This window comes from Rhipicephalus microplus, chromosome 2 (assembly GCF_043290135.1).
Source record: "Rhipicephalus microplus isolate Deutch F79 chromosome 2, USDA_Rmic, whole genome shotgun sequence".
Classification (NCBI taxonomy): Eukaryota; Metazoa; Arthropoda; class Arachnida; order Ixodida; family Ixodidae; genus Rhipicephalus; species Rhipicephalus microplus.
Window position 1 is genome coordinate 205,792,352 of NC_134701.1, and position 13,182 is coordinate 205,805,533.

Sequence of the window (13,182 nt, forward strand, 5' to 3'; positions counted from 1 at the left end):
CTAAATAAAAAATGAATATGGTCATTCTATTGCGATCAGCATTTCCAAAATGGCCGCCCCCTACGTGCGTCGGCAGGGCGCGTCGGCCATTTCTGCCTATGTGTTTCCCATGTGCGGCACTTCGTACGTGTGCTGAGGAGTTCGTCATCTTGTAGTGCACTAGCATCGACGGATGGAAGGGCCGACTCCAAAAACTCGAGCACACCACGATGCCGCTTTTAAAAGAAAAGTCATCGTGTGTGCAGAAACGGGCGGAAATCGGGCATCGCGGTCGTTCGGAGTTCCCGAAACGTGCGTGTGGTACTGGTGGAAACAAAAGCAGAAGATTGTCGACAGCAAAGCTTCACGCAAAGGCTTCAGTGGACCACAGCAGGGTCGGTTTCCGCAAATTGAAGAGCTGCTCGGCGAATATGTGCTTGATCAGCGAGCGGCACAGCGGCCCGTGACGACAGAACTGCCCCAAGTGTGGGCTATACAATTAGCCTTAGAAAAGGGTCTAATGCGGAGCCAGTTTAAAGCGAGCAGGTGCTGGCTAACTAACTTTATGAAGAGGAAAGGCTTTTCCCTCCGAAGGTGAATGGGCATATGCGAAAAGTTTTGCGGAGGAGTATGATGAAAAGCTTCATAGTTTTCAGAGGTTCGTCCTAAACTTGCGGCACAACAACGGCTACCTGCTTGGGCAAATCGGGAATGCCGATCAGACGCCTCTTTACTTCGACATGCCTGGCACCACAACCGTCGAGAAGAAGGAGGCGAAGCAAGTTCGAGTGCTGACATCGGTCCACGGTAAAACTACAGTGACGGCAATGCTCTGTTACACGTCAGATGGGCACAAGCTTCCCTCGTACCTCATATTTAAATGGAAGACGCTCCCGAAAGGAGTCGTTTTTTTCGAGTGGTGTGATCGTGCGGCCCAGCGAGAAAAATGGGTGCGCGTTGCAATCGATTTCTTCCTTTTTTTTTGGTCATGGAAATCGGGTGCGCGTTACAATCGAGGGCGCGGTAGAATCGAGTAAATACGGTATATTCCCTATTTTTGGACACTTAAGCACAAAGCGACAGACTAGCTAGCAATAAATGAAAGCCACTTATGGGCAAATGAACTTTTTATATTTTTTCTGCAAGTATATTGTATGTACAGGTATGCATGTCTGTTCTTGCATATACCAGTAATCGTAGAAGCTGTAGATACAGCTATTACTGGACAGCAGTGACTGCAAGCACAACTGGACATATCTTAGCATTTATGAAATTTGGCAAGAATTCTACCTCAGAGATATCCAACAGCCTGTTCTTCTCAAAGCTATAAAATGCAAGTTTGCCTGTGTTCTTTTTTTATTGCGATAGCAATTATATGGACACTCTCGACTGGATTTCGCCGCCGGCGTCAGTGTACATACGTATACGTATCTATATACACGAAAACTCAAGAAAGAAAAATAATCCAGAAAAGACTTCGGCGCGCAAAATCAAACGTAGGACCTCTGAAACATGAGTGCGAGGCGTTAACCACTGAGCCTTGGAGGAGAACGTCCTTCAACGTTCAAACGGCAAGCTATTTATATCTACCACTTACCACTGGTGACCGGTATCTTGGGGGGGGGGGGGGGGGGGCAATCATGTTTTCAGCATTGCCAGCACATTGCCAGCAAGATAGTGCAATGAGTGCCCACATAGCCACGACTCCGGCGGTGCGCACTCTCATCTCCCACGTGTACTTTGCACCGTGAAGAGGAGGGGGCTTATCTCACGGTGGGGAGGATCGTATGTCTTGTATGTCTTGGCTGGCGTTGGGCTTTCATTTGAATGATTCTGTTGTAGTTACCAGACGCACAAAGGTCACTGCAATCATTGCACAGTCTCCGTTGGCGAAAAGGGCGTGTTTTTCAGACACAGTGAAGCAACAACTGAGACGCTTATTCGCGTTCATCTGTACCTTGAGTACATTTTGTGCGTCATTTGTGCATGAGAAACGCGGGGCATGTTTCAATCTGCATGCCATTCTGCGCGTGACCTTCCAATTTGATGCTATCGCGTTCATTGCTTTGCCTTTACGCAAAGCTGTGACTTTTTTTTTTCTTCAAGCATTACTGCTCAAAAACCTGCTCCTCAAGCTCCATTGCAAATTTTGGTTAATCACTCGAAGTTGTGAGGTGCGACACAAAAAGTGTTCTACAGAAACAGCTCTTCAAATCACCCCATTATTCGTAAAGTTGGAAGAAATTGAACTGTTCTATAATCTTGTCTCTAAAAGGCAAGCTTCACTGCTAGACTCTCCCAGTTTGCTTCATCTAGCGTTCAGCAAACCTCTTCATTGACCATCAAGTTCCAAGAAGAGAAAGCAGATTATGTAGGCATGACGAACCTCACCTGCTTTCTTCTTTGCTGTTCATTTCGCTTCTCAAGCTCGTGCTGCGCCAATCGCAAATGAGTCTACTGATCTCTCAACAGTCCACAATGTTCTCTCAAAGGTGTTGCAAACCAAACCTTTAGCTTAGGTGAGGAAATGCCATACCCCTTCCGATTGGAGGGTGTTCATACATATAACTTTTTCATTATTATGGTGGATGACAGAATTCAACATACACCACCTATTGTGGTTCCGTCAAAAAAGTAGTGCTATTTGAAACATATTAGTTAGAGCTACCAAACTAAGGTGAGGCCGAACACACGGCTTTAGGGGACAGCTCCCAAACCATAAACTCGCTAGGCCACAATTAAAACTTTACACGAGGATGGCCTCTAAGCATTCATTCATGTAATTGAGACCAACATGTACACAAGACAAGCTGCAAAAGAAGAAAATATGGCTCTTGATTTTCATCTCCACAGTCCCCTACTATAGCGAGAAAAGGTCATCAGATATGTGCATACCTGTTTAAGGTGGTATGCAAGATGGCTTCCCTCAGGGTCAGGCAGTGGCGGAAGATCCTCCACACCTGGCGGTTTGAGCACACTGTTGGAATCGAGATCAACCAACCAGACATCATCCGGCAGGCAGAAGGAGCGCTTAACCTTGAAGAATGTGGCCGGCACACCAATAATGAATGGTGTTGGGGCCAGTAAGAGCTGAAAGAACGGAGAAAGCAATGGCAATATGTGTAAGTTCTCATGTAATAGACATGCTGGCCATTTAAACTGAAATAGAATAGAGAAAGCACGATGAAAGGGGAAGCAGGTGATGGCACTAATTCGTAGAACACTTGAGCAACTGAATATAGTTTGTTCAGACATAACATGGAACACAAGATGTCTTTAACAGAGCCCATTTGGATCCTATCGGCTGAGCAGCATCAATTCTGACAGAAAACTGCAATGTTTTGCAATGGCCGGTAAGTTAGCGTGACACCCACACAGTGGTGCACGCATTCTGCAGACCCCATGTCCCAATGCACTATATCAGTCACTTTAAGCATGCAGCTAGGAGTGAGCGCATCATGCTCCTTTAGTTGATGTCATATTCATAGCATTCTAAACCATTTTCTAGGTCATCAAAAGCCCCCTGTGATTGTGTTCTCGTGAATATGATTTAACTGTGACCAGACAAGCCTTCTCATCAAGTCTATTCCCTATAGCAAAAAAATTTGACACCGCACTGCATAGTATCTGCAACTCTGTGACCCATCAAAATTCAGTAGAATCACTGGCAGTTACTTTTGCTTTCTAAAAACTAAATCGTGTGAGAGCAGTAAAATTTCCAAACATATACTGTAACAAATTAGTTTGCCCAACGCAGCTATGGCCCAATGCTAACCCCTTTTAAGCACAAAACGGGCTACACCACAACAGTTTGTCGTTAATGTCGAAGTGTGCTTCCCAATAACAGTAATCAGAGGTACATAATTGATCGAAAAACCCCCGCTCACCTGTTCTGCAGACGCCATGCACGTAGGCAAAAGTGGGATCACAGGAAACATGTACTCCAAGGGGTAGATCATTGTGACAAAGGCCATTACGCTCATGCAGAGCGCATTGTAATCGCGCGACTGAAGCACGAGCTGCAAGGAAAAATATGTGGCACATTTATACCTCAGACAACCGTGCTGTACCGTGGCAGTCTACCCACTCCGGGTAAAGTCACTCCTTCACACAGATCACGAAATAAAAGTGTACTGAAGCTTTTTGGAACAATCTACCACTTCAGACAACTCACACAAACTCGCTAAAAACTTACTCTCTCTTTTTTTTTTCTTTTTTTGCACATCCATATAGTGTGAAAAAGAAAACAAAAAAACAGACAAGTAAAAACATTAACATTCAGTAGAAAATACAGACAAGAAAACAAAAGAACAGATAAGTAAAAACATTAACATTCAGTACTGTTTCATGAATTTAGTACTTCACATTGTAGTTGACACCTTTATGAGAAACACTGATGTAACAGGCAACTGGTTATAAAAGACATCACTGCACCCAACAGTGAAGCAGAGGTCGAACTGAAAATGAGAACACGGTGCCCTGCCTACAAAAGACAGCTCGTATAAGGGACAAGAACTATTCTCCCAAGTGCATGTCCCTTATAGAGAGGTTCTTTTGCACATGTTCTTGAAAGAAAAAAATTTGTAATCTACCCATTTCGCAAGACCAGAATTAACTTCTCAAGTAAGAAGCTTTCTTCTTATTAAGAAATCTGTACGTATTTCTGCAACACTCATGAGGCCCCGAAAGGCAGTACATAGTAGATAGTGTTCAGATTTCCAGCTTGTGTTACAACATGGTGTTGCACAGTTTTACCAGCTTCAACTGCAAACCACTAAGAAATGGAAGGTTTTCTCAGGTTCCAATGTCCCGAAAACTTTTGTGGAGGAGTGTAAAAATTGTCCTCTGCATCGCTGTTCATCACCATAGCAAAGTAGTCGTCATGCTGCGCTAAAACATTAGGCTATTTTATACTTAGCTCTCCTTTTATTTATTTATATATATATATATATATATATATATATATATATATATATATATATATATATATATATATATATATATATATATATATATATATATATATATATGAGATCTAACAGACAATAATGCATAATGCAATAGAGCATCAAACGCGTTATTCGAAAGTCGTAGGTTTCATTCCTGCTCACGGCAAGTTATTTTTTCACCCACTTTTCTTTCTTCCTATTTACATTACATTGGTTCTAATAACTTCCCCTATACATCCCTTGGCATTATTGTCTGTTAGATCTCGTTAATATTGTGTCAAAACATGAAACACGAGCCCTTATGTATACACTTCCCTTATATATGTAGTATACTTCATAAGATTATATTTGCGGGTGCTGTCCAAGTGCCCCAGGTTCAGGCCACAAATTAAATGATGCGCTCAGTAACTACAAGTACCATACTGACAGTTTCACTGTAAGTGCTTAAGAGAAACCTGTCTCACAGAGCACAAGCTCGCACATGAAAGATCACAGAAATTGAAACATTCAGATTCTGATGCAAAGAATGGAGGAAATACAGTAAATGATAGTGAGCTGAATATGGCTAGCTGCTGTCTCAGAACACAGTGCCACATGTTCTACCTGAGCAAAACCTCAATAACATGCTCCCTTTACATCACATTTTCACTGTCTCCACGACGCGACGGTATACAACGGGACACGGTAGACTTGTGCAGCAAGTACAATTTGACAAGAAAGAAAGAAGAATGCACTCACCTTGTGCTCCAGAACAATGCAAGTGAGCACTTTTATGCAGGTATCCACCCCGAGAAGCTCCAACGGAAGGTGTAGCGGAAAATCAACCAAGGAGAAACGAGTGTGGTCGGGAAGTGCAAAGATCAGAGGCTGCTCCACGCGTCTAGGCAAAATGGCAACCTGCAGAAAGGGAAAGCACAGCGAAACGATATGGTCATACAATGCAGCGATAATGTCTCGCACAAATGATTTCAGCACAACAAAGCAAGGTCTAGCTATTAGCGCATCAGGACTAACATGTACAGCTAACATAAGCATGAAATGGGCTACGCAAGAGGACTTTGGCTTTGCTGCAAGTTCAAACCCTCGCGAAGAAGCCTCATGTCAGCTTTGCTGCAGCGTACAGGCATTTTCGACAAGGTGTAGGCTGCCTGCTTACCATCAAACAGTCCTAGAAACTGTGCAGCAGCTTATCAGTGTTTTAAATATTGTGAGCAGTCTGAGATAACCAAGCAACCTACCAACACAGGACCACATGTTGTGATAAGATAGGGTTTCACTACTCATGTTTGCACTTCTTCCAAATACATCTTCCCCACAGCAAAAAAGAAAAGCTGTAATTGTCAACTTAAATGTCATATCGGCCAAACGGCTACAATAAGACAGAAAGGCTAGCTGTTTGGCCCCGTAGTAGAAAGTATATAGTCTGAGCTGGTCCTCGTGTACTTTTTTGTTGTGCCTTCATACGCCAAAAGACTCCACTTTAACCATTTTTATAAAGCCACAACTAAAAGACTGCTACAGAATACATTCAAACAACTCCACTCATGCTTCTCGGGAACTTTTTTGCCAAGACACATTCCTATTCATTCCGTATAATCTCAACTTATAACATAACAAAACAAACCAAAAACGCTGCTGTGTGATTCAGTCTCCCCGTCTCACACTGGCACGGGCGAGCGTGAGGGACGAACCTCAACACGTGTCTTGCCAGGCACAGGAACAGGTGCACTCAGCAGCTTCAACATCCATGTCTCAATTTCTCTCACTTCGTGGAGGACGGCACTTGAGTACCCTTCAGAGACACGGCCTAGGAAAACGTTCCACACATTGTCTCTGCAAAAAAAAATGAAAGTGCAGTAAAAAATATTTAAAAAAAAAGCATTGCAATCTAAGAAGGTTTATAAGACTATAAATGCCATAAATGACTAGTAAACGCCATCAATGGCGTGATAGCTGAACAACAGTATTGGGGAGAAAGCAGAAGTCGCACGAAGCACCCACAAATAATGACTGTTCAATGCATCACACAGCATTTATGACGATATAACACTCAATATCATTTATTCAGCTCATTCCTTGTGGCACTACCTTCACTGACCATGAAGTTGGCAATACTGAAAAGATACTGAAGTAATATTATTGACCAGATACCCCCCGCAATCTTTATTGTCTCTGATGATGGCAGATCCAGTGCAGTAATACACTTTAGCAGGGCCAGTAATTTATAACCATCTAAAGCAGCATATAAACAAGAAACAAACTAAGAAACAAACTAATAAGGAGCAAGAGGACAGTTTCCCAATGTTCATTTAACTGGCAACTTTCACTGCACTTGGGAACGGTGCAACACAAACTAACCCTTCCAAGAATGACCAGCTATAAACATTGCAGATTCTAGGCAGAGAGACTGACATTCTTGGGAGAGATTGACTGAGAATCCTGCCCTTCACAGAGCCCTTTCATGACAAAAAGAGTTGGTGGTTAGCTTAAGCACAAGAAACATAAAAACACAACAGCGACACCTCAGGTGCAAAAACAGGGATACTGTGGTGCATCATCATGGTTCTTTGTACAACATGTGCAAGTGGAGGTTGTTCTACAGATGTGCTACTATGAACAAATGCAAGAGATTACAAAAAGAAACACGTTTTCGCAAGTAATACCCTGAAAGCACAATGGAACACTGCTACTTATCTATTTTATTGAACTTAGTACAGGCCTCACACTAACCCCCCTTCTACAAGCAAACTTCAACATGAAAATCGTCCTTCACTCAAGTAAGGTACGCACAGTGGCACCACTCAACTGAACATGACACTGTGCATCTCAAGATGGGCTGAAGATCATCAGTCATATGTAGTGATCACTTTTGCCAAGAGTGTGGTGCTACCACTGAGCTCACCAAGTTGGAGTCATGGGTGAAGGGACATTCCAGCTTACAGGGGTAACCACACAAGCTGACACTGCTGCAACATTACACAAGTCGGCAAAAGTGGGAATTGAGATTGTGTTCAAGTTGGGCCGGACTTGCTCACGTTTCGGCAGTAATAATAATTAAGGAGGTTTAACGTCCCAAAACCACCATATGATTATGAGGAGGAGGAAGCAAGCAGAAAGGGACAAGACAGGGAGGTAAACCAGAAAGACTTCCGGTTGGCTACCCTACACTGGGGATTTAGGGAAGGGGAATAAGAACATGAGAAAGAGTGAGGAGAGAAAAGAAAAAGGGAGAGAGAAACAGTGAATTCACTGTAGTGTGTAAAACTCTACCACAATTCAGAGGCGTTCACACAAGCCTGCCCTTCTCAAAAAGCCCAAGAGAGCTTTTGCTGCCTTGGGGGTTGTCGAGAAGTGTGGACGGTGCTGTAATAACACCTGCACAAAAAGTGGCCAATCATCTAGTCACCGCAATGCATTGGCAAGTACTTGCCTCTGTAAGGCAAATCGAGGACAGTGGCACAGCAAGAGTTCAATATTTTTGTAGGTGCCGCAAGCATCGCATGCTGCACTGCCAGTCATTCCAATTAACGTGGTATATGCTTTCGTGAAAGCAACTCCCAACTTAAGGCGACAGACAAGCTGTAGCAGAGGACCCTGAAAATTTCGACCGCTTGGGGTTTTTTTAAAGAACACCTATATGTAAATAGACGGGCCTCAACGATTTTCGCCTCCATCGAAAAGGCGGCCGCCAGAGCCAAGATTCAATTCCGTGAACTGCAAGTCAGCAGTTGAGCACTGTTACCACTAGACTACAGTGGTGGGTCATGTTTAGATAGCATGTGATGAATTGCCTGCATGAATCTTGCTATAAATAAATATATAGACGAATGATAGGCAAGTTAGGGTGAGTAAATGCTTTAACAGTACAAATATTTTAAACAGTGGACTTGCACTTACATGAAGCAATTACAACTCCACAAAAGTAGTTCTTACAGGAAACTGTCTGCAGCTTCATATACAGCTGGTCTTTAATACACACCTACATAAACACACAAATGATAAATTGAGAAGCTAAATGTAAGCTGAATCAATGACACAGTGTGTGCCCAGCAAGGCCCATGAAAGCATAACATCATAAACCCAGAAGAAAGAAAGTTACTCGTAAGCACAAATTATCACTTAAAATAAACGGATGTCAACAGGTCACTCTTCTTTTGTCAAGTGTTGGTGTTGCTGTCTGTCACACTGACAGCCTACGAGCCACAATGATGCACCAGAGAAGCCCAATGACAGTATCATTTTTTACAGTGGCTCCCTTTCAAGCCCAATATCATAGATGAAGAGCAACTGGCCAACAAGGCTTTAGAACCTGGCCCCATAAACCCCGCCAGCCCATCGTACCTGCTGGGTAGCCGGTTGGCCATCCTTGAGCCAAGCAGCAGGCGCTCATGCGATGAGTCGACCAGCTTGCGTAGCGCAAAAAGGCACTCACGGAACGTTGAGAAGAATGGGTGGTGGCTAATGATGCACAGCGACACGAGAGAGTGGCTCGACAGGCGCTTGCGTCGCCTTGCCCGGGGTGCCGGTATGGGCCGCCCACCTGGGTACTCGGGTACACCGCCTCCTCCGTCACCACTCTCGACAGACGAAGACCGCTGTGTACGCAGCGTCGCCCGATCGATGGGCCGGAAAAAGTTGACACAGATGCCGTACCGCACTCGACTCGTGTCTTTCTCGGTGAGGGAGAAGACGAAGGGCGTCGACTCGCGAAGGCTTGTGCGCCTGGGCCCAACAAGCAGGCACCCCTCAGGCTGGCAGAAGAACACCACGTCTGTCGGAAGCGGGAAGTCTGCATGGTCTTCGATGGGGTACCGTCGCAGCAGCTCGGGTGGCTGGACGGGCAGATTCCGGTTGGGTTGGCGGACCCCAGACACAACGATGTAGTCTAGTAGGCGTGGGCTGAAGTACTTGCGCACGGCGTCCATCGGCGACGCCTCTCTTTATATTTGTGTGCCTCTTTTCCTTCTTTATTTTGCAGACTCCTCCCCAAGCCTACAGTTCACAACACTTAGATCCCCGAGGGGTAAAATGTTTACTTTGCTCGCGCAAGTTTTTCTCGCAATTTACTTCAGCTGTGTTCGGTAGACCTTGTTGTCTTGTTGACAGAGTCGGTGAAAAAGAGGTCCACTCGGAGAAGTTGCTTCAGCTATCACAAATTTGATGCCAATGTCCTCCAGCAACAAACTTGCCTCGAGCGCACAAGTACTTGAATGTGTTCCAAGTTTAAATAAAGACACGAAAGAAGCCTTTAAAGCACTGAATCCTATGTAAGCACTTTGGCAGAATGAGATATGTACACAAAGTGTGTGAGAAGCAAGGCCTCCAGAGGAAGGTTTGATAAGAAATTGAGGGTTTGCACAATAAACTGAGCTTCTAATGGGCAAGAATAAAAATTAAAATAAAGAAAAAGAATAAAACTAAATAACAACTAAGGAGGGGCAAAAAAAAGAAGAGTTCATTTGTAGTTATCTGTTGATGTAGACCGTGCGTGTGGGCTGCTCCATGGTAGTTATATTGCTGATAAACACCGTTGCTCGAAAGATGGCCCACCGCGTCTCCTCCGGAAGTGCTGTGCCCACCGATGCCATGGCTTAGTCATTCCTTTGCACTGCACCAAAATTTAAAAAAGAAGAAAACATACTATAAGTAAGGGCATGCAGTGACTGCAACAGTTTCATGACACAAACCACTGCAGCAAATGCAGACATGCAAAGCTGGCAAATATGTGGGCTTGAAGTCACATCTCCTTCGGTATCCCTCATGTGCAAATGACACTTTGATGCTACTTTTAGATCTATTCGTGATTTGGGCATATTCATAGCCATACTCCCAGCACCTCATTATTTATTGCCCCAAATAACACCATGAGGCTCCTCACTTAAAGAAAAATAACTACTCAGGAAAAGTTTTCGTGGGGGCAGTTGCATACACAAAAGGAATATATATCGCTACATTACCTTAGCCACATAAAGTGCCTTTAAGCTTAAATATAATGCTTCCAAAGAAAATTTATTTAGAGTACTGAAAGCTACAAGCAAAAATTCTCTTTGCTTGAACACACTCTCTATAACATAAAAAGTAAACAATATCATTTGCCTCAAAATTATGTGAGAAAAAAAAAAGGCCAGGCCTGCGCGGAAGACACAGCACAGTCACAGCTAAAGCTAGAAGAGAAGCCTTTCAGAGCCTTGCTTGCTTGTTCCTTTCTTTTGTGGCTCTCACCCACTAAGGGGGATTGGCCAAGAAGCCGGTGGTTAATGCAAGTCAATACCTTTAGGTTTTCTAGACTAGGAGAATATGATTACTGTGTTTTGACTGTGAAATTAATTTGGCGCAATGTAAAAAAAAGGAAAAAAAAGGGGGGAGAGAAATAATAGAATTTGTTGAATATCTGAGTTGGAATCGTTATATGAAATTCTCCTGAAAGTTGAATCATTGCAGTGTATCAGCTAAATAATAAGTGGTAGTGTGGCTAGTAAAATTCGAGAGCTGATCGCTGACTCAGCAAGGGGTAATCTTCTTGTGTTATATATGAATTCGCAGAGAGCCCCGCAGATGTTCCTGTCGCTGTGTCCCAATGAAGTGGCCCCAAAAAACAAAATATTGGGAGTACTAAGTGATATTCCTAGTTTTCTGAATAAAATTTCGAAGCAGTTTTTTCTTTGATTTTTGAAACGGTGACATGTGATAAGAAAATGGTCGATATGTTCAGGTTCGTTACAGCTTGAGCACAGAGGGGATGGCACTAGACCAGACCTGTTTAAGTAGAAATTAAGAGGTGGTACACGGCAACGTAATTTTGTTATCAAGACTTCCAATTTACGCGTGGGACACCATTTATTATTCCATGTGAAGTGCAGGTGCGAGAAATCTGGATTTGGTATCATGGTTTTTGATGAGTCTTCAAGAAGGGAAAGTTTTCTAAACCTCGCTGCTGTTACATAAGCTGTAGGAGGCATGATTGGCACAATCGGAAGATCAAGAGATGTTCGCGCAAGTGTGTCAGCCATCTCGTTTATAAATATACTACGATGGCCTGGCACCCATATCATTCGCACTAGACGAATGTTTGCTGGGATTAATGATTTAAAAGTTTCTAATACTGCTGATGTCGACGACGATGATAAAAATGAACACACGGAATACGAGTCAGACACTATCACAGCTGTCGAATGAGTCGCAGGAAGTTTACGAATAGCTAGTATAACGGCCATTAATTCCGCTTCAAATATTGGTGTATAATCTGGGAGGCGTAATGAAAATGACCAGAATAATGAGAGAGAAAAAATACCCACACCTGCCTTCTTGCCACTCATAGATGCATCCGTTGCAATTACTATATTAGTACCTAATTGAGACAGGTGTTGTTCTAATAAACCAATCAAATATTTAGAGGGCAAGTGTTTAGCGTTCATGGGGAAGATATCGTCAAATTTTATTTGCACTTGGCCGATTGGTTTGACAGATGGTGTGATCTCAAATATGTTAACATTTAAAGCATCTAGAAGTGTTTGAACAAATAGCACTTGGGGTTTATATACACGGGACCAATGCTCATTGAAAAAGACACCAGGCTCGGCAAAGAATACAAACTGTCGCCTTCTTAACGTGGATTCAGAAAATTTTAAATAGGTTTTTACTGTTAAAATACGAAATCTGCAAGCAAGGATGAGTATCCGAGGTTCTTGATACAAAACATTGTTAGCTGTGAATTTTGGCACACCTAAAGTAGGGCTTCCCGCTCTAAGAGAATCAGGGGGTTTATTTTGTATGCTGGTCCACCAGAGAATAGTACACATCCGAATTCAAGAATCAGACGAACATACATGCGATAAATCATGATCAGCGTATCTCTGCGAAGACCGGAATGGAGGCGGCCAAGCCTACCTATCATTCCAACAGCGCGTGTAGCCTTAATTTTAATATATTCAATGTGGTCAAGTCAGCTCAGTTTTTGATCGTACAGTACACCCAGATATTTAATACAGTTAACCTGGGGAATTATTTCTTGATGGTACTGAAGAGAAATATTTACTGGTGCGCCCAATGGAAAAACTAATATAGCACTTTTAGTTACGTTCAGGTTCATATGAATTTTCTGAAACCAAGTTTCCAATGTTGCCAAATAACACTGTAAAGTCGAATGCAGTAAATAAATATCGCTGTCAGATGCAAAAAATGCGATATCGTCCGCATATACATATACTTGTACCTTATCACTCAGTGGTATTGAACTTAACAAAATGTTAAATAG

The 13,182-nt window shown here is 43.1% G+C and overlaps 1 protein-coding gene across 4 annotated transcripts in view; it reads right to left on the reverse strand.

Annotated features, from left to right (window-relative positions):
- Rab3-GEF (Rab3 GDP-GTP exchange factor) overlaps positions 1 to 10,368 on the reverse strand; it is a 71,218-nt gene extending 60,850 nt beyond the window's left edge. For all 4 annotated transcript variants that reach the window (XM_075887275.1, XM_075887276.1, XM_075887277.1 and 1 more), the window contains exons 1-5: positions 9,270 to 10,368; positions 6,620 to 6,761; positions 5,667 to 5,825; positions 3,867 to 3,998; positions 2,875 to 3,069 (exon numbers count right to left, since the gene is read on the reverse strand). In XM_075887275.1, the coding sequence (XP_075743390.1) occupies positions 2,875 to 3,069; positions 3,867 to 3,998; positions 5,667 to 5,825; positions 6,620 to 6,761; positions 9,270 to 9,853 (1,212 nt within the window). In that variant the 5' untranslated portion in view covers positions 9,854 to 10,368. The remainder of the gene's footprint in view (positions 1 to 2,874; positions 3,070 to 3,866; positions 3,999 to 5,666; positions 5,826 to 6,619; positions 6,762 to 9,269) is intronic.
- Positions 10,369 to 13,182: the final 2,814 nt, after the last annotated feature.